This window comes from Schistocerca gregaria, chromosome 8 (genome assembly GCF_023897955.1).
Source record: "Schistocerca gregaria isolate iqSchGreg1 chromosome 8, iqSchGreg1.2, whole genome shotgun sequence".
NCBI lineage: Eukaryota > Metazoa > Arthropoda > Insecta > Orthoptera > Acrididae > Schistocerca > Schistocerca gregaria.
This window is the reverse complement of record NC_064927.1, coordinates 387001288-387028241: the sequence shown is the minus strand read 5'-3', so window position 1 is coordinate 387028241 and position 26954 is coordinate 387001288. Positions and strand designations below refer to the sequence as shown.

The following is a 26954-nucleotide window of genomic DNA, read 5'->3' as shown; positions in this document are numbered from 1 at the left end:
TGATGATGCTGTGGTGTACGGGAAGGTGTCGTCGTTGAGTGACTGTAGGAGGATACAAGATGACTTGGACAGGATTTGTGATTGGTGTAAAGAATGACAGCTAACTCTAAATATAGATAAATGTACATTAGTGCAGATGAATAGGAAAAAGAATCCCGTAATGTTTGAATACTGCATTAGTAGTGTATCGCTTGACACAGTCGCGTCGATTAAATATTTGAGGGTAACATTGCAGAGCGATATGAAGTGGGACAAGCATGTAATGGCAGTTGTGGGGAAGGCAGATAGTCGTTTTCGGTTCATTGGTAGAATTTTGGGATGATGTGGTTCATCTTATAAAACATTAATACGACCTATTCTTGAGTACTGCTAGAGCGTTTTGAATTCCTATCAGGTCGGATTGAGGGAGGACACACAAGCAATTCAGAGGCGGGCTGCTAGATTTATTACTGGTAGGTTTGATCATCACGCGAGTGTTACAGAAATGCTTCAGGAACTCGGGTGGGAGTCTCTGGAGGAAAGTGGGCGTTCTTTTCGTGAATCGCTACAGGGAAAATTTAAAGAACCAGCATTTGAGGCTAATTGCAGTACAACTTATATTTCCCGGAAAGATTACAAAGATAAGATAAGAGAGATTAGTGCTCGTACAGAGGCATATAGGCAGTCATTTTTCCCTCGTTCTGTTTGGGAGTGGAACAGGGAGAGAAGATGCTAGTTGCGGTACGAGGTAACCTCCGCCACGCACGGTATGGTGGATTGCGAAGTATGTATGTAGATGTAGATGTAGAAAAGTAAAACTGCGACGGTTGTCACTGTGCCATGTTTTCTGCTAAAGTATTTTCTCGATAATAGGAACATAAAGTACCTCTAAAACTCTGAGCGTCAGTTTCTGAGAAACGGTCGAGTATCTACGGATAAGCCCAGACAAGTATTCTCTTTTTTTTTGTTTTTTTTTACTCTTCTTTACTCAGCGAAGTTTCTGCGAAATCAAGTTATGGCACTTGTCGTGTTCTCCTCGTGCAGCCGTAGTGTGTAAACGTTGCTGTTGTCACAAATGACAGTGTAGCAACATACCTAAATTAAGAAATGCTCTTGAATGATCTGAGCCCTATGCAACACATCTGCTATGCTATCAGGCGTCGCCCGGTAATTATCAGGAACTGCGAGACCTGTTCGTAAACATTAGGTGCTACATACCTCGGGAAACCCCCTAAAGACATGTAAAACAGCAAAAGTATTGAATTTCAAATGTGTGCGGTTTTAAGCAAGTGATCACAAACTTTTGGCTCATCAGTGTATATTGCTCATGTGCTATATATCTTGTAATGTTGACTCATTAAAGGTCACTGGTTAGGTGTAAGAGAGGATCTGTGGGATCTAATCTTTAGTGGTGAAAGATATGCACAAATAAATATATAATTTAGAGAACTCTATTTATATTACTTCAGCATGAGGCAATCGCTGCTCAAGTATATTTGGCTGCCAAGTTGTGGGTGACGACGTGCTTTGGCTGCACTGTACCTTGGGAGGGCGCAAGTGCGCAGGGCCAGCTGCCGGGCAGCTTTGTGCGGAGCTGCCTCACGACGGTGCGGTTGCAGCAGAAGATGTAGAAGATGAACGCCGGCCGCATCACGTTCACCAGGTCAGTCACGATCCACACGTAGGCAGGCCCGCCCACTGCCCAAGACACGATCTCCATCAGCCACGTCACGCCCATCAGGCCGAACAGCTTGCCGTACAGGGCCAGCCTGGAAAGGAGAACGCCCTCTGTGGCGACTCACATCTACAATTACATCAAAAATCTACATCTATATGTTGTTATGGTCTTCAGTACTGAGACTGGTTTGATGCAGATCTCCATGCTACTCTATCCTGTGCAAGCTTCTTCATCTCCCAGTACTTACTGCAACCTACATCCTTCTGAATCTGCTTCGTGTATTCATCTCTTGGTCTCCCTCTACGATTGTTACCCTCCACGTTGCCCACCAATATTAAATTGGCGATCCCTTCGTGCCTCAGAAAATGTCTTACCAACCTATCCCTTCTTCTCGTCAAGTTGTGCCACAAACTCCTCTTCTCAGCAATTCTATTCAATACCTCCTCATTAGTTATGTTATCTACCCATTTAATCTTCAGCAATCTTCTGTAGCACCACATTTCTAAAGCTTCGATTCACTTCTTGTCCAAACTATTTATTAAGCATGTTTCACTTCCATACATGGCTACACTCCATACAAATACTTTCAGAAACAGCTTCCTGACACTTAAATCTATACTTGATATTAACAAATTTCTCTTCTTCAGAAGCGCTTCCCTTGCAATTGCCAGTCTACATTTTATATCCTCTCTACTTCCACCATCATCAGTTATTTTGCTCCCCAAATAGCAAAACTCCTTTACTACTTTAAGTGTCTCATTTCCAAATTTAATTCCCCCAGCATCATCCGACTTAATTCGACTACATTCCATTAACCTCGTTTTGCTTTTGTTGATGTGTCATCGGTGAACCTCAAATTTTTTATTTATTCTCCATGGATTTTAATTCCTACTCCGAATTTTTCTTTTGTTTCCTTTACTGCTTGCTCAATATACAGATTGAATAACATCTGGGAGAGGCTACAACCCTGTCTCACTCCCTTCCCAACCACTGCTCCCTTTCATTCCCCACGACTCTTATAACTGCAATCTGGTTTCTGTACTAATTGTAAATAGCCTTTCGCTCCCTATATTTTACCTCTACTACCTTCAGAATTTGAAAGAGAGTATTCCAGTCAACACTGCCAAAAGCTTTCTCTAAGTCTACAGATGCTAGAAACGCATGTTTGCCTTTCCTTAATGTATTTTTTAAGATAAATCATAGGATCAGTATTGCCTCACGTGTTCCAAAATTTCTACGGAATCCAAACTGATCTTCTCCGAGGTCGGCTTCTACCAGTTTTTCCATTCGTCTGTAAAGAATTCGTGTTAGTATTTTGCAGCCGTGGCTTATTAAACTGATAGTTCGGCAATTTTCACGTCTGTCAACACCTCCTTTCTTTGGGATTGGAATTATTATGTTCTTCTTGAAGTCAGAGTTTGGTCAGGGCTGGCTCTCCCAAGGCTATCAGTAGTTCTAATGGAATGTTGTCTACTCCCGGGGTCTTTCAGTGCTCCGTCAAGCTCTTCACGCAGTATCGTATATCCGATTTCATCTTCATCTGCATCCTCATCCATTTACATAATATTGTTCTCAAGTATATCGCCCCTGTATAGACCCTCTATATACTCCTTCCACCTTTCTGCTTTCCCTTCTTTGCTTAGAACTGGGTTTCCATATGAGCTCTTGATATTCATACAAGTGGTTCTCTTTTCTCCAAAGGTCTCTTTAATTTTCCTGTAGGCAGTATCTATCTTACCCCTAGTGAGATAAGCCTCTACATCCTTACATTTGTCCTCTAGCCATCCCTGCTTAGCCATTTTGCCTTTTTTGTCGATCCCATTTTTGAGACGTTTGTATTCCTTTTTGCCTGCTTCATTTACTGAATTTTTATATATTCTCCTTTCATCAATAAATTCAGTATTTCTTCTGTTACCCAAGGATTTCTCCTAGCCCTTGTCTTTTTACCTACTTGATCCTCTGCTGCCTTCACGACTTCATCCCACAGAGCTACCCGTTCTTCTTCTTCTGTATTTCTTTCTCCCATTTGTGATAATTGTTCCCTTATGCTTTTCCTGAAACTCTGTACAACCTCTGGTTTAGTCAGTTTATCCAGGTCCCATCTCCTTAAATTCCCACTTTTTTGCAGTTTCTTCAGTTTTAATCTACAGTTCGTAACCAATAGATTGTGGTCAGAGTCCACATCTGCCCCTGGAAATGTTTTACAAATTAATACCTGGTTCGTAAATCTCTGTCTTACCATTATATAATTTATCTGATACCTTCTAGTATCTCCAGGATTCTTTCATGTGTACAACCTTCTTTTATGATTCTTGAACCAAGTGTTAGCTATGATTAAGTTGTGCTCTATGCAAAATTCTACCAAACGGCTTCCTCTTTCATTTATTTCCTCCAGTCCATACTCACCTACTATATTTCCTTCTCTCCCTTTTCCTACTCTCGAATTCCAGTCACACATGACTATTAAATTTTCGTCTCCCATCACTACCTGAATAATTTCTTTTATCTCATAATACATTTCATCAATTTCTTCATCTTCTGCAGAGCTACTTGGCATATAAACTTGTACTACTGTAGTAGGCGTGGGCTTCATGTCTATCTTGGCCACAATAATGCGCTCACTATGCTGTTTGTGGTAGCTTTTTATTCATTATTAAACCTACTCGTGCATTACCCCTATAAGATTTTGTATATATAAACCTGTATTCACCTCACCAAAAGTCTTGTTCCTCCTGCCACCGAACTTCACTAATTCCCACTATATCTAACTTTAACCTATCCATTTACCTTTTTAAATTTTCCTATCTACCTGCCCGATTAAGGGATCTGACATTCCACGCTCCGATCCGTAGAACGCCAGTTTTCTTTCTCCTGATAACGACGTCCTCTTGAGCAGTCCCCGCCCGGAGATCCGAATGGGGGACTATTTTACCTCCGGAATATTTTACCCAAGAGGACGGCATCATCATTTAACCATACAGTATAGCTGCATGCCCACGGGAAAAATTACGGCTGTAGTTTCCCATTGCTTTCAGCCGTTCGCAGTACCGTCACAGCAACATGTAAAACCTCAAAATATCTGTATATACATCAAAAATCTATTTCTACATCGAAAATCTACGTCGACATAATAACTCTACATCTGCATCTAAAATCTACATCGACATAAACAATCTACAGCTACACCTACTTTTATATTTCGAAGCTACCTTGTTGTGTGGCAGATGTATGATATAGTACAACTATTATGTCCCCTCCTCACTGTTGCATTCACAAATGGTGTGTGGGAAGGACATCTCTCCGGAAATCTTTGTATAATCTCTAAAATAGTTAAAATGGCTCTGAGCACTATGGGATTCAACATCTGAGATCATAAGTCCCCTGGACTTAGAACTATTTAAACCTAAGGACGCCACACACATCCATGCCCGAGGCAGGATTCGAACTTGCAACAGTAGCAGCAGCGCGGTTCCCGACTGAAGCGTCTAGAGCCGCTTGGTCACAACGGCCGTCGTATAAGCTCTACTTTCAAGTCGTGGTCATATTGCGAGTTGTATCTGGGCGAAAGTAATAAGTTGCCTGGATCTTCTTGCATTCTACACTCTCAGAATTTTAACAGTTCACCTCTCCATAGTGCACAATGCATTTGCTACTGGCGTTTGATGAGCATCTTATCTACATCTACAAGATTATTCCGAAATTCACGTCCAAGCGTTTGGCAGAGGATTATAGAATCACTTTTAATTATTTCTCTACCCTTCTACTCTCTAATGGCGCAAGGAAAAAATTAATAGCTAAATCTTTCTGCTTATCTAGGTGGGCGTCAAAAAAATATTTTGACGTTCGGAGGAGAAGGTGGATGATTTAAATTCCGTGAGAAGATCTCACTCGAAAAAATCTCGCTGCAACGAAAACGACATATATTCGAATGACTGCCACCCCAAATCCAGTAAGATATCCGCGAGACTATTGCCCTATTTCCATTCCATAATAATAAAAAAACGAAAAAACATTACTTGAACTTTTTCGATGCCCTCCATCAATCCTACCTGTTAATGATTCCTTACTGCAGAACGAAAGTTCACAAGAAGACGGACAAGCTTATTGTAGGTAACCGATGTGAAGCCATCATACAACCATCATTCAAGCAATGTAGAGGACTTTCAGCACAATTTTCAGTCGTGTGTGTCATTCCCACAACATATTTCCGGACAACATAACCCCGCTTTCAAATGCTACAAAGCGAGGAAACACGATAAAACAATCCTCCTTATACCGACAGACGTCCTGTGTTATAACCTACCTTAAAAACATTTTTATGTCTTAGGCCCACTCACAACTTAAAACAAAGCTGCACATGTGCATTATGAAATCGGACCACATAACATAAAACATCACAAACCGGTGCATCAACCGTTTTCGAGGAACAATTACAAGCTGAAAGCCGCTGCCATCACCTACCAACGATAATATTTACTTAGAGCCTACTGCTCAGCAACACCTACAATACCGTCTATCATAAAATCTTTGAGAAATGCCTGTCTGGTCCTATCCCATTCTAACTTAAAACTACCTCTAAGCTGCAATAGGAACGGAAATAGCATGCGTAAATCCTATGTCACTAGGTAAAATATATTGGTGGCTGCTTCTTAAGATGGATATTGCTAACGTGTGTTCAGAAATGCCCTTCAGACACTTCCGCCCTCTCATTGAAAACGGTGATGTACTCCTACTTCAAGGCATAATAAATCTCTGCCTCCTCCAAATTTGATATCAACCACCGTCATTCTTTGTGTTATATCCCCTCACGAATGTTGCTCATTCTTGATATGCTTTGCTGCAGCTGACGAGCCGTTCTCTCTATTACTCTGCTCTTTAAATGTAACTTTAAAATTGCGTCCCATCTGCCCCACATACACTCCTAGAAATTGAAATAAGAACACCGTGAATTCATTGTCCCAGGAAGGGGAAACTTTATTGACACATTCCTGGGGTCAGATACATCACATCATCACACTGACAGAACCACAGGCACATAGACACAGGCAACAGAGCATGCACAATGTCGGCACTAGTACAGAGTATATCCACCTTTCGCAGCAATGCAGGCTGCTATTCTCCCATGGAGACGATCGTAGAGATGCTGGATGTAGTCCTGTGGAACGGCTTGCCATGCCATTTCCACCTGGCGCCTCAGTTGGACCAGCGTTCGTGCTGGACGTGCAGACCGCGTGAGACGACGCTTCATCCAGTCCCAAACATGCTCAATGGGGGACAGATCCGGAGATCTTGCTGGCCAGGGTAGTTGACTTACACCTTCTAGAGCACGTTGGGTGGCACGGGATACATGCGGACGTGCATTGTCCTGTTGGAACAGCAAGTTCCCTTGCCGGTCTAGGAATGGTAGAACGATGGGTTTGATGACGGTTTGGATGTACCGTGCACTATTCAGTGTCCCCTCGACGATCACCAGAGGTGTACGGCCAGTGTAGGAGATCGCTCCCCACACCATGATGCTGGGTGTTGGCCCTGTGTGCCTCGGTCGTATGCAGTCCTGATTGTGGCGCTCACCTGCACGGCGCCAAACACGCATACGACCATCATTGGCACCAAGGCAGAAGCGACTCTCATCGCTGAAGACGACACATCTCCATTCGTCCCTCCACTCACGCCTGTCGCGACACCACTGGAGGCGGGCTGCACGATGTTGGGGCGTGAGCGGAAGACGGCCTAACGGTGTGCGGGACCGTAGCCCAGCTTCATGGAGACGGTTGCGAATGGTCCTCGCCAATACCCCAGGAGCAACAGTGTCCCTAATTTGCTGGGAAGTGGCGGTGCGGTTCCCTACGGCACTGCGTAGGATCCTACGGTCTTGGCGTGCATCCGTGCGTCGCTGCGGTCCGGTCCCAGGTCGACGGGCACGTGCACCTTCCGCCGATCACTGGCGACAACATCGATGTACTGTGGAGACCTCACGCCCCACGTGTTGAGCAATTCAGCGGTACGTCCACCCGGCCTCCCGCATGCCCACTATACGCCCTCGCTCAAAGTCCGTCAACTGCACATACGGTTCACGTCCACGCTGTCGCGGCATGCTACCAGTGTTAAAGACTGCGATGGAGCTCCGTATGCCACGGCAAACTGGCTGACACTGACGGCGGCGGTGCACAAATGCTGCGCAGCTAGCGCCATTCGACGGCCAACACCGCGGTTCCTGGTGTGTCAGCTGTGCCGTGCGTGTGATCATTGCTTGTACAGCCCTCTCGCAGTGTCAGGAGCAAGTATGGTGGGTCTGACACACCGGTGTCAATGTGTTCTTTTTTCCATTTCCAGGAGTGTATATCACTACACAATCCTGACATTTTCTCTTCATACATTTTTGATTTCCTCATCTAAGTCTTATCTGTGTCCATCTTATGCTCAGCCTCTGTCATAATTTATTGTCCACCTTGAAAGCAATTCTAACCCATTTCCTGTTAAAAAACCTGGCTAATTTCTAAGGAAAGGTATCCAAATATGGCATGACTCTATTTCTCTGGATTTTTGTCGTTTTGCTGGTTACCATGCCTAACTGCTACATCCAACCGACCTTTCAAACACAAGCCAAAGCCTTTTTCCACTGCTATTTTTCTAACGTTTTTCATTTCTTCTTACTTATTTTCCAGATTTACAGGTATGGTATTAGCCCTGTGTACCGCATTTTTGAAAAATGCAAATTTTGCTTATGAGGGTAGCATACATTTCTGATAAATGCTAATTTTTAAAAAACGAAAATTTTTTGAAAAATGCTAATTTATGCTTATGGAGGTAGCATACCCAATAATCGCCACTGTGAACATGAGTTTCCTAAAATCCCTATCTCGATCTTATTGTTCTCATTCTCCATCCCCAAGTCCAGATAATTTAAGACTACTAGTTGCTCATGCACTCCGTTTTAAAGCCACAGGTGGCTCATCGGGACCATCCGACCGCCGTGTCATCCTCGGTTGAGGATGCGGATAGGAGGGGCGTGTGGTCAGCACACCGCTCTCCCGGTCGTTATGATGGTTTTCTTTGACCGGAGCCGCTACTATTCGGTCGAGTAGCTCCTCAATTGGCATCACGAGGCTGAGTGCACCCCGAAAAATGGCAACAGCGCTTGGCGGCTGGATGGTCACCCATCCAAGTGCCGGACACTCGACAGCGCTTAACATTGGTGATCTCACGGGAACCAGTGAATACACTGCAGCAAGGCCGTTGCCTCCTCGTTGCTCTACTTTAAAAGTTATGTCCTTATGAATCTTATCGAAGTCATTCACCAACTCATTTATTTTTTCCTCAGACCCCTGATATACTATGAAAACATCATCAACGTGTCTTCTGTACATCCATATCTTGTAACTGTACTTAACATTTACCTTTAAAGAAGCTGTTTCGTTCTTATCGAAGAAGATGTCTGCCATCTGCCTTGTTAATGCACATCCCATTGCTAAACCTTTATCTTGCACATAAAACTTACCATTATACTTAAAATAGTTGAAGGATAAAACAAACTTAAATAACCTTATAAATTCATCAACTTCCACATCAGATGTTTCACCAGTAGCCAAAAACATATTTCAGCTAGTGACATATGATTTACACATGCTATTTCCATTCAGCTTGCAGCTACAGGTAGTTTAAAGTTAGAATGGTCAAGGACCAGAATTTCTGAAAGAATTTATGACAGATGGTAGTATGATTAGAGCTGAGCATCGCACTTTAAATAAATATTATCGATGGTAGGTGATGGCAGCAGCTTTCTATTATTCAGCTGTATCTCGGTAACGGTGTATGCGCCGGCTTGTGATGTTCTATATTTTATGGTCTGAGTTGACAATGCACATATGCAGCCTGTTTTTATGTTGTGATGAGAAGTGGAACAAAGCGGGCATCACCCCATTTTACATTGTTGCTAAATTTATTCAAGGTGGCGGATCCAAGATAGTGGTCATAGTTGTGACAATGTCGCAAATATCATGTAGGGAATTCAAATTTTGGTGTCATATGTCAATTGCTCTACCCCCACTAACCTAAATCCACCACCCAGGAAATGGCGGGAATTTAAAAAAGAAATGGCGGGAAATTCAAATTCATTAGCGGGAATATCAAATTTTGTGTGTTCACCTTAAGGCCTGGAGACCAACTGATCTAGTTCACAACACCAGCACCAGAGAGCACTTTTACTCCACCCCCACCCCTCCTCCCCTCCCCTATTGAAAATTGGAGGAAAATTCGTTCAGTGTGTGTCGAGCTGCTGGACTGGAAGGACCTATCCACAGTAGGCTAATACAGCGTGCATAAGGCATTGTTAAACAGTTTGTTTAAGAATATTGTTTATTTATTTCTGAAATAGCAATATGCCTCCATATTGATGTTGCTGTTTAAACAATTTAGACGATGTCGAAATATTTCGATACTATTATTTATTTTTATTCACATAATCAAGGGAACCACGTAATTACACTGTCCCAGATCGCGCTAAACATGTCTGACAAAATTTCTCGCATGTGCTTGATGCACCAGAGTCATGGTCACTGGACGAAGCCATGTGCTTAGCTGCTCCACACTGACCACCGCCAACAGCATGGTCATTTAAAGTGCTTCTTGTTGTGTTCGAATTACTTGTAACCTTTCTCCTTATTGCTGGTGCACTTTCATTTTTTGTGCCACAAGCATATCACATGTCACTGAAAATGAACTGCTTCAGGAATTATTAAATTAGATGTTTAAGCAATGTGTGGAATATTGCCGCATATATATCTTTAAGATGTCACAAGAACTACATGTACCACTGCACAAAGAGAGAAAGAGAACTTAGCAGATGTCGCAAGAATATTGAAACAGTTTGCGATGTAATAACATGATTTATTCTGAGTAATACATCCGTACTTGAACACAGACTCTGAAAAAATCGCAGCGGTTTCTGGCATACTTGTGAAACGTCCGAACCTCCCTCCCTGAGACGGTTCGCGCGCTTCTGTTGGAAATAGATCTCGATACCGATACCACTGCAGTACCGGATATACCACACCAAAACAACGATATTTGGAAGCCAAAATAAATAACTCTGTAAATCTAAACAGGACGCTTACCACTTTTAGGTGGTTTAGCTGCTTCCCTGAAGGCATTGCCAGAGAGAAAAAACTTTCTGAGTCCTGCAGCTGCTGTGGTGTTCATTACTTTTCTGAAACGCTGAGTGGGCTTAGTTGATATTTGCTGCTGGAGTCAGGAATGTTAAGGCTCTTATATCTATTTTTCGCTTTTTTCCGAGCACACTAGTGGCTAAGCACAGATTGGAAAATCAGAGCAATTAAATATCTAGAAGTTCATGAAATATTTAGAATCCTACATTAGAAAAAAACAGAGGGAATTCGAAACCCAGAAGAGAAAAAGGGGTGAATTTTTGGAGAATTTTCGATCTCCTACAACTGCTGCTCTGGAGGTGCTGTTAAGCCACAGCGGCAGGTGGGGGAGGGGTGGGGGTCAACATCCCATCTGTACAAACTAGAGGAGGCTGGTCAACTTGGACTTGTCTCTGAAGACTCAACACTTGAACAGAGAAGATATCATGTGACTCTCAGACGTCATGGAACTTTCTGAAGATACCTTAGCCCTGTCTTCTTCAAACCAGTCTGTAAAGGCTACAATGCGCCGCACAAATGATGTCTTGTGACTGTTTGACACCATGGAGCTTCCTGTGAAACGAGCATTCTGATTGGTTCCTAATGAATTTATCCGCTAAATTGCTGCTGCAGAGTGACACATTACGAGACCTTTAGCGGCAAACTATTTTGCACAGATCGAAAAACATATATCACTCTTTTTGTACTGACAGTTAAACTCAGTGGAAGTGGTCTATTGAATATCGCCAAAGACACTTCCTCAATTACGCTGCTCTGGTACTGACGAGGAAAACTTGAATTTTTCTCCTTGAAACCGGTCTCAAACTAGGCTGCATCACCACAAACAATTGCACCACCATACCATACCGATGTATTTGTATTCTGCACCATTCAAAATCATCACTTCTGCATCCTGCATATAGCTATCAACCACCAGACGCTCGAACATATACTGCGAAGACAGGCAGATTCCCCCTCCCACCTTCTCCTCAAGAAAAATAGGCACATGCATCATATATAGCTGCCGCTCAAGAAATTTCCCCAAGGTTGTATTGTATGTTAACCGGGGACCTAGAAACGACGGAGAGGCTCCGTCCCCGCCACAGCCACAGTGGTCCACAACCCCACGACGGCTACAGCAGTCCACTTCACCCCTCCGCCGCCCCACACCGATCCCAGGGTTATTGTGCGGTTCGGCCCCCGGTGGACCCCCCGGGGAACGTCTCACACCAGACGAGTGTAGCCCCTATGTTTGCGTGGTAGAGTAATGGTGGTGTACGTGTACGTGGAGAACTTGTTTGCGCAGCAATGAAATGGCTCAAATGGCTCTGAGCACTATGGGACTTAACATCTGTGGTCATCAGTCCCCTAGAACTTAGAACCACTTAAACATAACTAACCTAAGGACATCACACACATCCATGCCAGAGGCAGGATTCGAACGTGCGACGGTAGCAGTCGCGCGGGCGCAGCAATCGCCGACATAGTGTAACTGGGGCGGAATAAGGGGAACCAGCCCGCATTCGCCGAGGCAGATGGAAAACCGCCTAAAAACCATCCACAGACTGGCCGGTTCACCGGACCTCGACACAAATCCGCCGGGCGGATTCGTGTCGGGGACCAGGCGCTCCTTCCCGCCCGAAAAGCCGTGCGTTAGACAGCACGGCCAATCCGCCGGGCTCTCCAAGGTTGGTCGGTTATCCACCTTGGCCAGCGGTCATGAGCCAACTGACCCCACACACGCTGGCCTGATGCACGAGCAGAGCGCTCTATGCGGACAGTGGCCACTCTCTGAATTGGTGTACAAAGGCTAGGCTGGTTACCACAACGCAAAGATGTCCGCTGATGGTATTGTTCCCGATCTGGCCTGCTTGCACCCTTGGTTCCTGAACGAATAGAGAGCATCTGCAGACTCTGGGATTACAAGAACATTTATATTTTAACATGGACTGCCAGAATTTCATACCATTCACGCTATATATCTCGATATCAACCACATACCAGTTCTCTGTGTGTCTATAATTCCGAAGATAGCGAGGTCTTTATGTGGGACACGCTGAAAACCACTGAGCAATTAGAAACTTATCTCGTCTGTGAGGAATTTTACATGAAAACTCGAAAACAGAGGGAACTCGTTGTTCCCGTCCTATCTTTTAAAGAATATAGATGTCAGATTCCGAATTACCTTTGTATTTTATAACATCAACTAAGAGCTTCATACCTATAATCGTGTGTGTCTCTCACGTGTAGGGACCAGCAAATGTCTCTTCCTCCTGTTTTTCACTATCTAGATACGAAAACACATATCACAATCAATGTTCTCTCAATCAAATAAAGATTGGAAATTATATCCCTAGAAACACTTTAGCGGGTTCAATTATGTGGGACATGCTGCAAACCACTGAGTAACAAGAAACTTATTTCGTCTGTGGAGATCTTTACATGAAAACTCGAAAACCAAGAAAACTCGTTGTTCCACTCGTATCTTTTTTTACAGAATATCGGTGTCAATGATATAAAAAGATTTCAAATCATCTGTGTACTTTACAAAGTCAACTAAGGGCTTAATGGTTACAATCGTGTGTATCTCTCATGTATAGAGAACCATCTTCCATCTGTTTTTCACTATCTAGATTCGAAAACATACATCACAATCGACGTTCTTTCAACCAAATAAAGAGGGGAAATGTTCAGAATGCACAGCAGTACAAGCAGTTAAATGGTCAACTTACATGGTAAGGAATAATTGTCCAGCACAGACACTAAGCATTTAGAACCTTCGCAAATTTCCATGGAGAACACTTGCAACATACACGATCACGAAGGCTCCCAGCACATACTGAGTATCAGTTCGCTACTCATCCGGCTAGAGGTCGACACGGTTAGGTCAGCTGCATGCTTGTACCTCACATTTCCAGTTTGGGCGGCTCAGTGATGGCTCCCGCTGTAAGCAGGAAATGTCAGTTCGTTCTGGTCACTGGCTGCCTTTGCCAAACACCCACACACCAGGCAGAATCGCAATAGAAAACCAGACATATGTTTATCACTGTAATTACAGTTAAATATTACGATTGCAGCCCCAGTATGACGAATTTTCACAATGAGAAAAGTATCAGAAACACCTCCTCATGAAGGGGTAGCTCTGAAAATATCAATATCCACTTTATGAGTCGACATAATTTTCCAGAGAAAATGTTTCATTCCTCTTATGGAGACTGACACAATCTCCCATGTCAAATCCACACCTCCCTTACAACAAGGCATAATCATTTCCTTTGCACATGTCGGGACAATGATCACAGTAACTTTAAATCCAGACACATACTTTATAAGCCTGCTGATCAAAGCCGATCTATCACACATCCCCTACTTCACCAATACCTGATTGCTGGTGGCGCAAAACAATACTGAGCGAAAATCCCCGATGATGGACATGCCTTATTTGTTTTTCTTGCGAGTGGTACCAGTGTGTCTTAGGAAGAGAGACGCATTTGTCTTATAAGCGACCAGATATTAAAAACAAATCACGACAGCTACTGTATGTTACTGTCACCCTGCATAAAAAGCGGTCTTGATTCTACAGGGGCACACAAACATCGCCAACGATATCCATATTAAAAACTACACAAGCTGCGGTGTGGTATTGCTTGTGAATGAAGTGGCCTTCCACACAAATACCGCAACATTGAATATAACTGTGGTCGCTGGGATGTATATTAACAGGCCAAAAGCGAAGTTACACGTCGCTGGCGACGTAAGCTCGTAATAAAATCACTATTCTCACCGAATTTAGAAAGTGACTCAGCTAAGCAACGTGGTTTTAAGCCGATATTTGCAACTCCCTCATTCCGCTACTAGATATTTGTGATGCTAACAAACAATATTTGTAACGCACTCTATCTCAGTGCCATGTAGGCAGTGTAGCTGAAGTGGTGAGATATATCCACTGGGTTAAAGGAGAGGGAGAACGATGGTTGACTGAGAATGATCACATACAGTAGCTGGTGCTCTATGTGACGAATCATGGAGATAAAGGGTAAGTTGAGTTAATGCGACAGGACCATGTTTAGACCACTCGGTGGAAATAGGAAGATGATGTTGTAGCTCTGCCAGCTGTGTACAATGTGTAAGGCCAGCTCCAAACGAAGGTTTTTCCTGCAACAGTAGGTAGTGGAAAAGGCAGTACAAGCACTTATGGTGCTGTTTCTTATTGGGAAAATTAGGAAGACTCCACATCGTATAGGAACTGGAAGAAGGACAAGGAATTTGCTGCTGCGTTGTGGTTTCCCTCCAAATTACATACAGGTACTGCAGCTCAAAGGAAATCTACATCCTTCAGGGTGTATTCCTATCTCTCACCCAAAGATTCTCTCTATCCTTGTTATTTTATATTATCCAACAAAGACAAACTATGAACTATAAAACTATGCTAACGTCACCCAGTAGAGCACTCGATCACATTTTACTGCATTTCTCGTCTCCAATACATCGGAAAACAAATCCGTCTGATGTTGACATTTGCCATATGTGGTGATCCCATTAAATATGCATGTAATGATCCACTGGAGCAGGTGACAAGTAATTGAAATCGCTTCCGCAGACCAGTGTAAAGTACGAGTATCATCGCCCGTACTGTAGGAGGACTATATTCCACAGACTATCAATCAAAAGTGAGGGTCCCTTTTTTTTATTTTGATACATAGCTTTGATTTATCTAAACAGTGTATGACTACAGCTTTGTACATCACCATACTTTTTTTCTACCTCGGCTTCAAGGTCTGTGTCAAATGCTAAACCAATGTTAACACGTTTTGATCCATTGGCTCTCACATAAAGGTGGGCATAACGTGGCGTAAATTATGCTGCCACTGCTCACACAACACATAGGATGCTTGAAATAAAAGGCAGAGGTGGTGTTTCTTATTGATAAAAATGCAGAAGACATCACAAAATGGAAACTGGAAGAGTTTTGAGGCACTATGGCTCTTTCCCAAACAGCTGTCTAAATGTGATTGCTCTCCTCTACATTTAAACTCATATTTCACAGTGAAAAGCCAGTGGATGTTTCGGTATTCCATTTCGATTGATTCCTCATATCGTAGTCGCGTACATGATCACTGTTTCGGTGCTTCCTTTCTCAGAATGTATTGACCAAGACTCTCCATCTAAAACAAGTGGTATCAGTCAATCAATGTATGAAAATCAACACTATATGAGTGGACTGATGGAATGTAAAAGACACTATCAACATGGGACAACGTACTGTAATAGGCATCACAGTTGATAATGTGATCAATTTTGCAATTTTACCAGTTTTTCCGTAATTTCAGCGCCAACCAATGACATGGCAGTATGCTCCCAATTTCCCTATCATCACTAATCCAACCCTCCACTACTTTCCAAGTACCATATACTGGACTGTGAATGTAGATAGATGACTGTTCAGTACGACCATTCATTGTTAATTCTCGAGCATATATACCAAAGTATATCAGACAGCGAGTTATAACTGATGTACATATTGCTTGCACTGTGATCATAGTTCGTAAATTACTATTACGATTGCAATCTTTCCCTATGCGGGTGGTAGCCACAGAGGATTCTTGCACTCTTAGGATAAAGTTGGAGACTGAGAGATCTGCCCACATTTACTTTGACCAACCCATCTTGCAACATTGTCACTGATTTAATTTGCAGCTGACGATACTATATGCACTACATTTCACATCTCATGAAGGAACAGAACGAGCTGAGTCCATAACTGTTGTTCAGCGAAGACTGTTCTGCACCAGTCTTACTCACGGCACCCATCCAAGTGCACAAGATTTCTCCAGATGCGTGTATGTCGAGGAGATTAGCAGCCCTTATCGGAGTGTAGTTGATATAAGACTGTTTTGATTATGTAACATATGGTTATGAAGAAATAAGTGGTTTCTGCATGATGGATCTCCAGGCGAACAGAATTTGAACCATTTTATGTAAATCAACTGTGCTACCAAATTCAAAGAATTGTTCTAGTGTCTCGAGTCAGTACCAAGAACGTACTGGCAAGACAGAGAAGATCGTAGAAAATAAACACATACACTCCTAAGGCTACATGGTAATGCTCTTAAACATGTGATGATATAAAAGCCAGGTGGTTTCCAATATATCAGTCACGTGGAGTGTAATGTTCTTCATGCTCTATGCAGTACATAAATGTCCAACATCTGACATATATCCACTCTGCAAGTTTTCTTTCTCATTCACTTCAGTGACAAACTTTAATAAGATAAAACTAACTGTTCACATGCGATCACGGTTCAGAAATTATACTACACTTTTATCTGTTCTGTAAGGTGATAATCAGCAATGGAGAATACCTCTTACAAGGAAACAGACAAATGCACCGCAACAGTGTTTGAGACGTTAAATTACATGCCATGCTACCACTAACTACATGAACAGGACATTTGTCAAGCAGATGTATACACAGGTTTGCAGTGCCTCAAAACACCTGCCACTAACATAGAATCACCATAGTTTTGAAACTGAAGACTCGACTTAGGTTCAAGTTGCGGCAAGAGAATGGACTACATCGTATAAATCTTAGTTTGTCTAGAGGAAAGTGCCAAAACAGGTTTTCTATCCAGGGATATGTCATCACTTTGAGGTGGAATTCCTCAATTGACTGTAGTATGAAGAGGTTTGGGGTTAACGATCGCAGGTAGATACTGCTTTAAGTCACACACGGAACATGCAGTTGATACGAGTCAAATGCATGTTATACCACACAACTGATACACACTGACAGAACAAGAGAAAAAACGGTTAAATGCGCAATAAGTGGCCTGCAGAAACATCTCCCTCTCTCTAGAATGCATCATCAGTCTACCATTAAATCATACCTCGTTACATCCCTATCTCAACCGATCACACCATCCGCACATGCAAGTCAATTTAGAGGCAGATGGTTCTCTTTTCCAGGGAAGCATCAAAGATAGCAGTGAGCATGCATGTTTCACTATTAACTCAACAGACATACAGTTAATGTTGTTAAAAAATCATGCAGTAGCAAACTGTTTGTGTGGTATTTGTTAGCTGAAACTTCATGGCTCTGATTGGTGGAGAGTACAGTGAAGTACATTGTAAATACTGTTTGTTGGGGTTTAAAAGTCCTAAGCAATCCTGTGCTGTGTCAAACACACGAACCATCCTGTAGCTGTAAATTTCAGTTGCAGGAGAAAGCTTTGTTTGGTGCTGGTCTTACACATTGTACACAGTTGGCAGAGCTATAACATGTTCCCATTTCCACTGAGTGATCTAAACACGGTCCTGTCGCGTTAACGTAGCTTACCCTGTTTTTCCATGGGTAGCGGAAGGTGGTAGATATCGCTCTCTCACACTTCTGTTCAGTTCCAACTTAAATTGGGACGATCACATGGACAAAGCTGCAAGGAGGGTGGGGCAGAGACTGATGAACAGTTCCAAGATTCAAAGAGGCTGTCTAAAACCACTTTGGATTTTTGCTGTATGGAGTCCTCGGCAGATAAGTTCGAAAAAGGGGACTCGTTTCGATATATAAGAATGCCATAAATATGATTCACTAATGGCTGTAATCATTAAAAGACTTCTCCATAGGATCCAACGTAAGTATGTGGTTGAATAGATGGTCTTGATTCCAAGATGCAAATAGCATATCTATCAGAAAGTGTAACACTATAGATCTGAAAAGCCAGTGTACTGGTCATAAGATATTATACATTTCTTATGATGTCAATCTAGCGTTGCATTTTTAAAATGATTCGTCACATAAGACACTATATACTGTACGTGATCATTCTCAGTCAACCATCGTTCTCCCTCTCCTATAACTCAGTGGGTATATTGCAGAACCTCTGTTACACTGCCTACATGGCACTGAGATAGAGTGCATTACAAATATTGTTTGTTAGCATGACAAATATCTAGTGGCGGAATGAGGGAGTTGCAAATATCAGCTTAAAACCACGTTGCTTAGCTGATTCACTTTCTAAATTCGGTGAGAATAGTTATTTTATTACGAGCTTACCCCGTCAGCGACGTGCAACTTCGCTTTTGACCTGTTAATATACATCCCAGCGACCACAGTTATATTCAATGTCGCGGTGTTTGTGTGGAAGGCCACTTCATTCACAAGCAATACCACAATGGATATCGTTGGCGATGTTTTTGTGCCCTTGTAGGACCAAGACTGCTTTTTTTACGCAGGGTGACAGTAACATACAGTAGCTGTCGTGATTTGTTTTTAATATCTGGTCACTGATAAGACAAATGCGTCTCTGTTCCTAAGACACACTGGTACCACTCGCAAGAAAAACCAATAAGGCACGTCCATCCATCGGGGATTTTCGCTTAGTATGTTCGGTGTCACCTGCATTCAGTTATTGTCGAAGTTTTTTACTTAATACGGGATGTGTGATAGGTTCGCTATGATCAGCAGACTTATAAAGTATGTGCTGGGGTGTAAAGTTACTGTGATCATTGTTCTGAGGTGTGCAAAGAAAATGACTATGTCCTGTCAAAAGGGAGCTATGGATTTAATGTGGGAGATTACGATTCAACGCATCCATAGCCATAAGGGGAATGAAAAATTTTATCTGGAAAATTATGTCCAGTCATAAGGAGGATATAGATACTGATATTTCCAGAGCCACACACCTCAGGAGGAGGCTTGTTTTTACACTTTACTCATTGTCGAAAATCACTATATTGGGGGTGTAATCGTAATATTTAGTTGTAATTGCAGTGATAAATATATGTCTGGTTTCCTAGAACGATTCTGCTAGATGTGCAGGTGCGTGGGAATAACAGATGGTGACCGGAACAAACTGACATTTTCGGCTTACCGTCAGAATCTATTAGAAGTGCGACAAACTATGTTGTGGTGCATTTCGTTAGTGTGGTTTGCCTACATCCTACATCAGGAGCAGGTATGCAATTAGTGGAAAAAATATTGTTCTCCTTTGAGTGACAGGTCATTAACCTATTGTTCTACTAGGGGGATCCTTCCGTTTGATCGACAATTCCTCAACCTATCCATCACTATCCCTCCCACCCACCCTCTCTGGGAACGTCAAAACTCTACCACCCTCCCCCTCGCTGAGACAAGCACACTTTTAATATCAATTTGAGTGACAAATTAATTAAATCAATCAATTAAGTAAATCTGATTTCTGGGACTCTTGTTAGCGTCCAAGCCCTCCCCCTCCAGGAATCTGGTGGGAAAAAGACTATTGATCCGTCATTAGGGGGGAATCCGACTGCCATGTATGGAATATTGTTTAATAACTCTAGACAATGTACAGTTTATTGTTTAATTATTTATAGCAGTGTATAGAATGTAGTTTATTTAATGAGTTAAAGAATTTGTCAGTAAATCGATTGCAGTGTATGGAATATTGTTCAAGCAATTCAGACAAAGTGTGGAATATTGTTTATTTAATCAATTTCTGGCATTCATGGGAGGGTTCTGAATACAGTTTATTTATTTATTTAAAGAAGTTTTCAGGAAATCGATTACGCCCCCCACCCCTCCCTCCCCCTCGCTGGTACAGGTACACTTTCAGGTCTGAGTTATTCAAATAGCCCCAATCACTCTTACCAGTCTGAATGAATAGTTAATTAAATTGATCAATTAATTAACCACCACCCCCTCTGGTAAACCTCCCATCCCCCCTCCCCCCTCTCTCACCTGAAAACTGGAGGCTCTATGGTGGAGAGGAAGGATCTCATGGGAGGAAATTCAAAGCTTTCAGAATGAGATTTTCACTCTGCTGCGGAGTATGCACTGATATGAAACTTCCTGGCAGATGAAAACTATGTGCTGGACCGAGACTGGAACTCGGGACCTTTGCCTTTCTGGGCAAGTGCTCTACCAAATGAGCTACCCAAGCACGACTCACAATCTATTCTCACAGCTTTCGTGAGTCGTACTTGAGTAGCTCATTTGGTAGAGCACTTGCCCGCAAAAGGGAAAGGTCCCGAGTTCGAGTTTTGGCCCAGCACACAGTTTTAACCTGCCAGGAAGTTTCATATCAGCACACACTCCACTGCAGAGTGAAAATCTCATTCTGGAAACATCCCTTAGGCTGTGGCTAAGCCATGTCTCCGCAACATCCTTTCTTCCAGGAGTGCTAGTTCTGCTGGTTCGCTTCTGTGAAGCTTGGAAGGTAGGAGACGAGGTACTGGCAGAATTGAAGCTGTGAGGACGGGTCGTGAGTCGTGCTTTGGTAGCTCAGATGGTACAGCACTTGCCCACAAAAGGCAAAGGTCCCGAGTTCGAGTCTCGGTCCAGCATACAGTTTTAATCTGCCAGTAAGTTTCAGTTCAAGGTTTTATTGTCTACATAGAAAAAAATTACTTTGCAGGGGTTGGAATTCTCTTGGTCATCATTCCCTGCTGTCTGGGAAGATGCAGGTCTTGTAAGAAGTAATTAAATCGATCGCCTTTTTTTTCATTCTGATTGCACAAACAATTCCATCGTAAAACACCTTTCACACTGTATCCCACTAGTAAAAATCTTTCTATCGTGTAGCATGGGCCACCTACTGTATCGCAGGGAACGCCACCGAACATGCCGCCAGTAGTGACAGGTGTTTGTGAGGCACTGCAATCCCCGTGTATACAGCTGCTTGACAGATGTCCTGTTCACAGGATTAGTGGCGGCATGGCGTGTAATTTCGCATGTCAAACGACAGTGCTATGCGTTTACCTGCTTCATTGTGAGAGGTGTTCTCCATTACTAACGATCATTTTACATAGGAATGATGCGAGCACAGTATAATTTCTGACGTGAACAGTGGATGCTACACACCTCTGGAAACCTATATTATGCATGTATCACACAGAATCGATGTTTTAACAAAAAAGATTTTTTTCATTTTACAGTTTGTCACTATATTTTATCGTAGAGAAACCGCCAAGAAGCATGAACGTCATACATTTGGAAATATATTTCTTACATTGGAATATTAACAGCCTTGCATTCCACACGACAAATAGGTCGGAAACTGCAACGATCAGACATTATAGCCTGTTTTAAGTACAGAACCGCGTAGCCTCAGGAGTGCATGTGTTTATGTTTTCTCATATACCTTTCCGGTACTGATCCCAGACACTAGAACAATACTTTAGAATTGATTTACGTAAAATGCTTCGAACTCCAACCGTCTGGAACTCCATTATGCATAAAAACCACCTTTTTCTTGTGCTTGTTCTTGTTCTTCTTAACTGTCTGCTATTACATCACAACACTTTCATATCTACTAGTATACACCGATAAGGGGTGCCAAGCTCCCCAACATGCGCGTATTTGGAGAAATCTTGTGCACTTAGACGTGTATGGAACAGCAGTTACGATATCGGTGCGCTCCATTCTTTCACAAGACGCAGAATATACCGGTCTACTTCTGGTCAGCTGCAGATTAAGTCAGTGACGGTTAGTTAGGTTTAAGTAGTTCTAACTTCTAGGGGACTGATGACCTCAGATGTTAAGTCTCATAGTGCTCAGAGCCATTTGAACCATTTTTTTTGACATGTTTGAACAATGGCTGTTCCTGCAAGTTATGGAAGATTCCCAGGACGTCATTTTCCAACAGGATGGAGCTCCGCCCCATTGGCCCGTGATGTACGAGGCTTTTTGAATGATACCCTTCCCTAGTGCTCTATCAGCCGAATGGGACTTGAGGACCTGGCTCTGCAGTTCTGGTCACCGAGACCTCCTGATCTCACTCCTTGTGACTATTTCTTATGGGTTTTTGTGAAGGAAGCTGTTTGCGTCCGGCCTGTACCAACCACTCTGAACTATCTGAGGAACCGGAGCACTGCTGCCGTGGACTCAGTAACAGCAGGTAGCCAACAGTGGTCACATTCAACATTTATAACATTTATCACTTTTATATTTACTAAAGAATTATTAATAACTAATTAATTACAAATTACACTATGGGCCATTAAAATTGCTACACCAAGTTGAAATGCAGACGATTAACAGGTATTCATTTGACAAATATATTATACTTGAAATGACATGTGAATACATTTTTACGCAATTTGGGAGCATAGATCCTGAGAAATCAGTACCCTGAACATCCACCTCTGGCCGTAATAACGGCCTTGTTATCCTGGGCATTGAGTCAAACAGATCTTGGATGGCGTGTACAGGTACAGCTGCCCATGCAGCTTCAACACGATACCACAGTTCATCAAGAGTAGTGACTGGCGTATTGTGAGGAGCAGTTGGTCGGCCACCATTCAATTGGTGAGAGATATGGAGAATTTCCTGGCCAGGGCACCAGTCGAACATTTTCTTTATCCAGAAACGTACAGGACCTGCAACATGCGGTCGTGCATTATCCTGCTGGAATGTAGGGGTTCGCAGGGATCGAATCAAGGGTAGAGCCACGGGTCGTAACACATCTGAAATGTAACGTCCACTGTTCAAAGTGCCGTCAATGCGAACAAGAGGTGACCGAGGCGTGTAACCAATGGCACCCCATACCGTAACACCGGGTGATACGCCAGTATGGCGATCACGAATACACGCTTCCAATGTGCGTTCACCGCGATGTCGCCAAACACGGATGTAACCATCATGATGCTGTAAACAGAACCTGGATTCATCCGAAAAAATGACTTTTTGCCATTCGTGCACCCAAGTTAGTCGTAGAGTACACCATCGCAGGCGCTCCTGTCTGTGATGCAGCGTCAAGGGTAGCCGCAGTCATGGTCTCCGAGCTGATTGTCGATGCTGCTGCAAACGTCGTCGAACTGTTCGCGCAGATTGTTGTTGTCTTGCAAACGTCCCCATCTGTTGACTCAGGGACCGAGACGTGGCTGCACGATCCGTTACAGCCATGCGGATAAGATGGCTGTCATCTCGACTGCTAGTGATACGAGGCCGTTAGGATCCAGCATGGCGTTCCGTATTACCCTCCTGAACCCACCGATTCCATATTCTGCTAACAGTCATTGGGTCTCGACCAACGCGAGCAGCAATGTCGCGATGCGATAAGCCGTAATCGCGATACGCTACAATCCGACCTTTATCAAAGTCGGAAAGGTGATGGTACGCATTTCTCTTCCTTACGTGAGGCATCACAACAACGTTTCACCAGGCAACTCCGGTCAACTGCGTTTTGTGTATCAGAAATCATTTGGAAACTTTCCTCATGTCAGCACGTTGTAGGTGTCACCACCAGCGCCAACCTTGTGTGAATGCTCTGTCGATTAAATTTCGCGTCTGTAGCACGTTATCTTGGTAGTGTAGCAATTTTAATGGCGAGTAGTGTATTAGACATTATTAAATTTATTTATTTGATATCAAACATTATGAAAAAGTCTTTGAAACTTCCTCTTTTTTTTCGTGAAAAGCTTGTTTATTTTGGATATGTACTTGAATAAATACGAAATTCTCAAAGTGGGTCCATAATTTAGACTGGCGCTGTACTTATGTTCTTGTAATTACGGCGCCTGGAGATGGGTGTAGAAAACAAGCAAGGAAGCAGGCTGGGTCCAGACACAGTAACACCTTTGTGCCGATGGGAACCGACCCAGCTTTTGTACAACAGTTTGGAGAGTGGCCTCGGTCCGCTGAGGGCGCTCTTGTCTCGCGTAGTGCCGGTGTGTGTGCAGGGACAGATGACTTGTGACCGTCGGCTGTGGTGGATGACCTACCGGGCTTGCGAGGACAATGTATGATCCATGTGATTATGGTGTCCGTGATATATGTATGAATGTCTGATGGTCGATAGCTATATGCAAGGTACACAAGTGATCATTTCGTTTGGTGCAGGGCACGAATTGTGCGCTTACTACATCGATACAGTATACGGTGGCATATATATAATCATCGGTTGTCATAAGATGGCTATTAAGAGTTTATAATTAATTCCCCAGATAGCTCACAGCTTTTAACCCACTTTTATTGTCTTGAATATCAGCACCGCTTTCAGAAGAACATAATGCATCAACTTACAATATGTTGTGGTAATAATCGCATGATTGCTGACTGGGCTGAATATCCTCAATTTTGCTTATTATAGGTAATCTCTTTAGAAGATATGTTGCATTTTCTAAGTTTTTTGCCAATAAAATGCAGCATCTGTTTCACCTACTCCTCCACATATTCTATGGGATGGTTCCAGTTGAAGTTGTTGATAACTGTGATCCTGAAAAGCTTCAGTCACGTGGTGGAAAGATATACAGGGTGTTACAAAAAGGTACGGCCAAACTATCAGGAAACATTCCTCACACACGAAGGAAGAAAATATGTTATGTGGAAATGTGTCCGGAAACGCTTACTTTCCATGTTAGAGCTCATTTTATTACTTCGCTTCAAATCACATTAATCACGGAATGGAAACACACAGCAACCGAACGTACCAGCGTGACTTCAAACACTTTGTTACAGGAAATGTTCAAAATGTCCTCTGTTAGCGAGGATACATGCATCCACCCTCCGTCGCAAGGAATCCCAGATGCGCTGATGCAGCCCTGGAGAATGGCGTATTGTATCACAGCCGTCCACAATACGAGCACGAAGAGTCTCTACATTTGGTACCGGGGTTGCGTAGACAAGACCTTTCAAATGCCCCCCATAAATGAAAGTCAAGAGGGTTGAGGCCAGGAGAGCGTGGAGGCCATGGAATTGGTCCGCCTCTACCAATCCATCGGTCACCGAATCTGTTGTTGAGAAGCGTACGAACACTTCGACTGAAATGTGAAGGAGCTCCATCGTGCATGAACCACATGTTGTGTCGTACTTGTAAAGGCACATGTTCTAGCAGCACAGGTAGAGTATCCCGTATGAAATCATGATAACGTGCTCCATTGAGCGTAGGTGGAAGAACATGGGGCCCAATCAAGACATCACCAACAATGCCTGCCCAAACGTTCACAGAAAATGTGTGTTGATGACGTGATTGCACAATTGCGTGCGGATTCTTTTCAGCCCACACTTGTTGATTGTGAAAATTTACAATTTGATCACGTTGGAATGAAGCCTCATCCGTAAAGAGAACATTTGCACTGAAATTAGGATAGACACATTGTTGGATGAACCATTCGCAGAAGTGTACAACTGGTTCTCCCGTAGCACTCTATATACAGTGACGTGGTCAGCGTTACCTTGTACAGCAGCAACTTCTCTGACGGTGACGTTAGGGTTATCGTCAACTGCACGAAGAATTGCCTCGTCCATTGCAGGTGTCCTCGTCGTTGTAGGTCTTCCCCAGTCGCGAGTCATAGGCTGGAATGTTCCGTGCTCCCTAAGACGCCGATCAATTGCTTCGAACGTCTTCCTTTCGGGACACCTTCGTTCTGGAAATCTGTCTCGATACATACGTACCACGCACGCTTCTGCTAATGATGGAAAATGCTTCACTGCTCTAATTACGCATTGAAATTATAGTGAAAAAACCAATGCTCGGTTTATCACTCTTCCACAGGCATACGAGTAACACCCAGCCCACCTTGATTTGACATTCCCTCGCCAATTCGAAAGCATGTAAAACCAAATGAACAATATGACATAAATGAAGGCCATCCCACCCCACACACCTCGGCCTGGTCAGGGCACAGCTGACTAGGGCGACCACACACACACACACTGGACTGATACCACAACACCCAAGCAAGTGCCCGCCGTTCATAATGTGGAAACACTCCAATATGACAGTTGTATCTAGCAGCGCACCTTCTATTATGTGGAATCTATTAAAAAGGGAAACACGGTCGTGATGATAACAAATGTCCTGTTTCCACGAAAATATGTGCAACCCATTTCCTTTTACTTTTATAACAAAAATCGCTATAGTTTTTGTTTGATCGTAGGATACAATTCTTATCTCATTTTGCGACGTCGAAAGAAATGCACCGCTGCCGATTGCAGATACAACCCCTATACATCTGCACCCTGCGTAAGACCAGAAAAGCAGAGTGGAGTGTCTGCGCGGTTAGAGGCTTTATGTCACGAATTGCGCCGACCTTCCCTCCGGAGGTTAGAGTTCTTCCTCGCGCATGAGTGTGTGTGTTGTCCTTAGTGCAAGTTCGTTGAAGTTAGTTTAAATAGTGTGGAAGCCTAAGTGCCGATGGCCTTAACAGTTTGGTCTCTTATGAATTCACAAACATATGTT

The 26954-nt window shown here is 43.1% G+C and overlaps 1 protein-coding gene across 1 annotated transcript in view; it reads right to left on the bottom strand.

The window, feature by feature from the left end:
* The window catches only part of LOC126284183 (probable G-protein coupled receptor Mth-like 3), a 221433-nt gene that overhangs the window by 8431 nt on the left and 186048 nt on the right, over nt 1-26954 (bottom strand). Inside the window, exon 10 of the mRNA XM_049982926.1 lies at nt 1522-1748. Within this exon, the coding sequence (XP_049838883.1) occupies nt 1522-1748 (227 nt within the window). The remainder of the gene's footprint in view (nt 1-1521; nt 1749-26954) is intronic.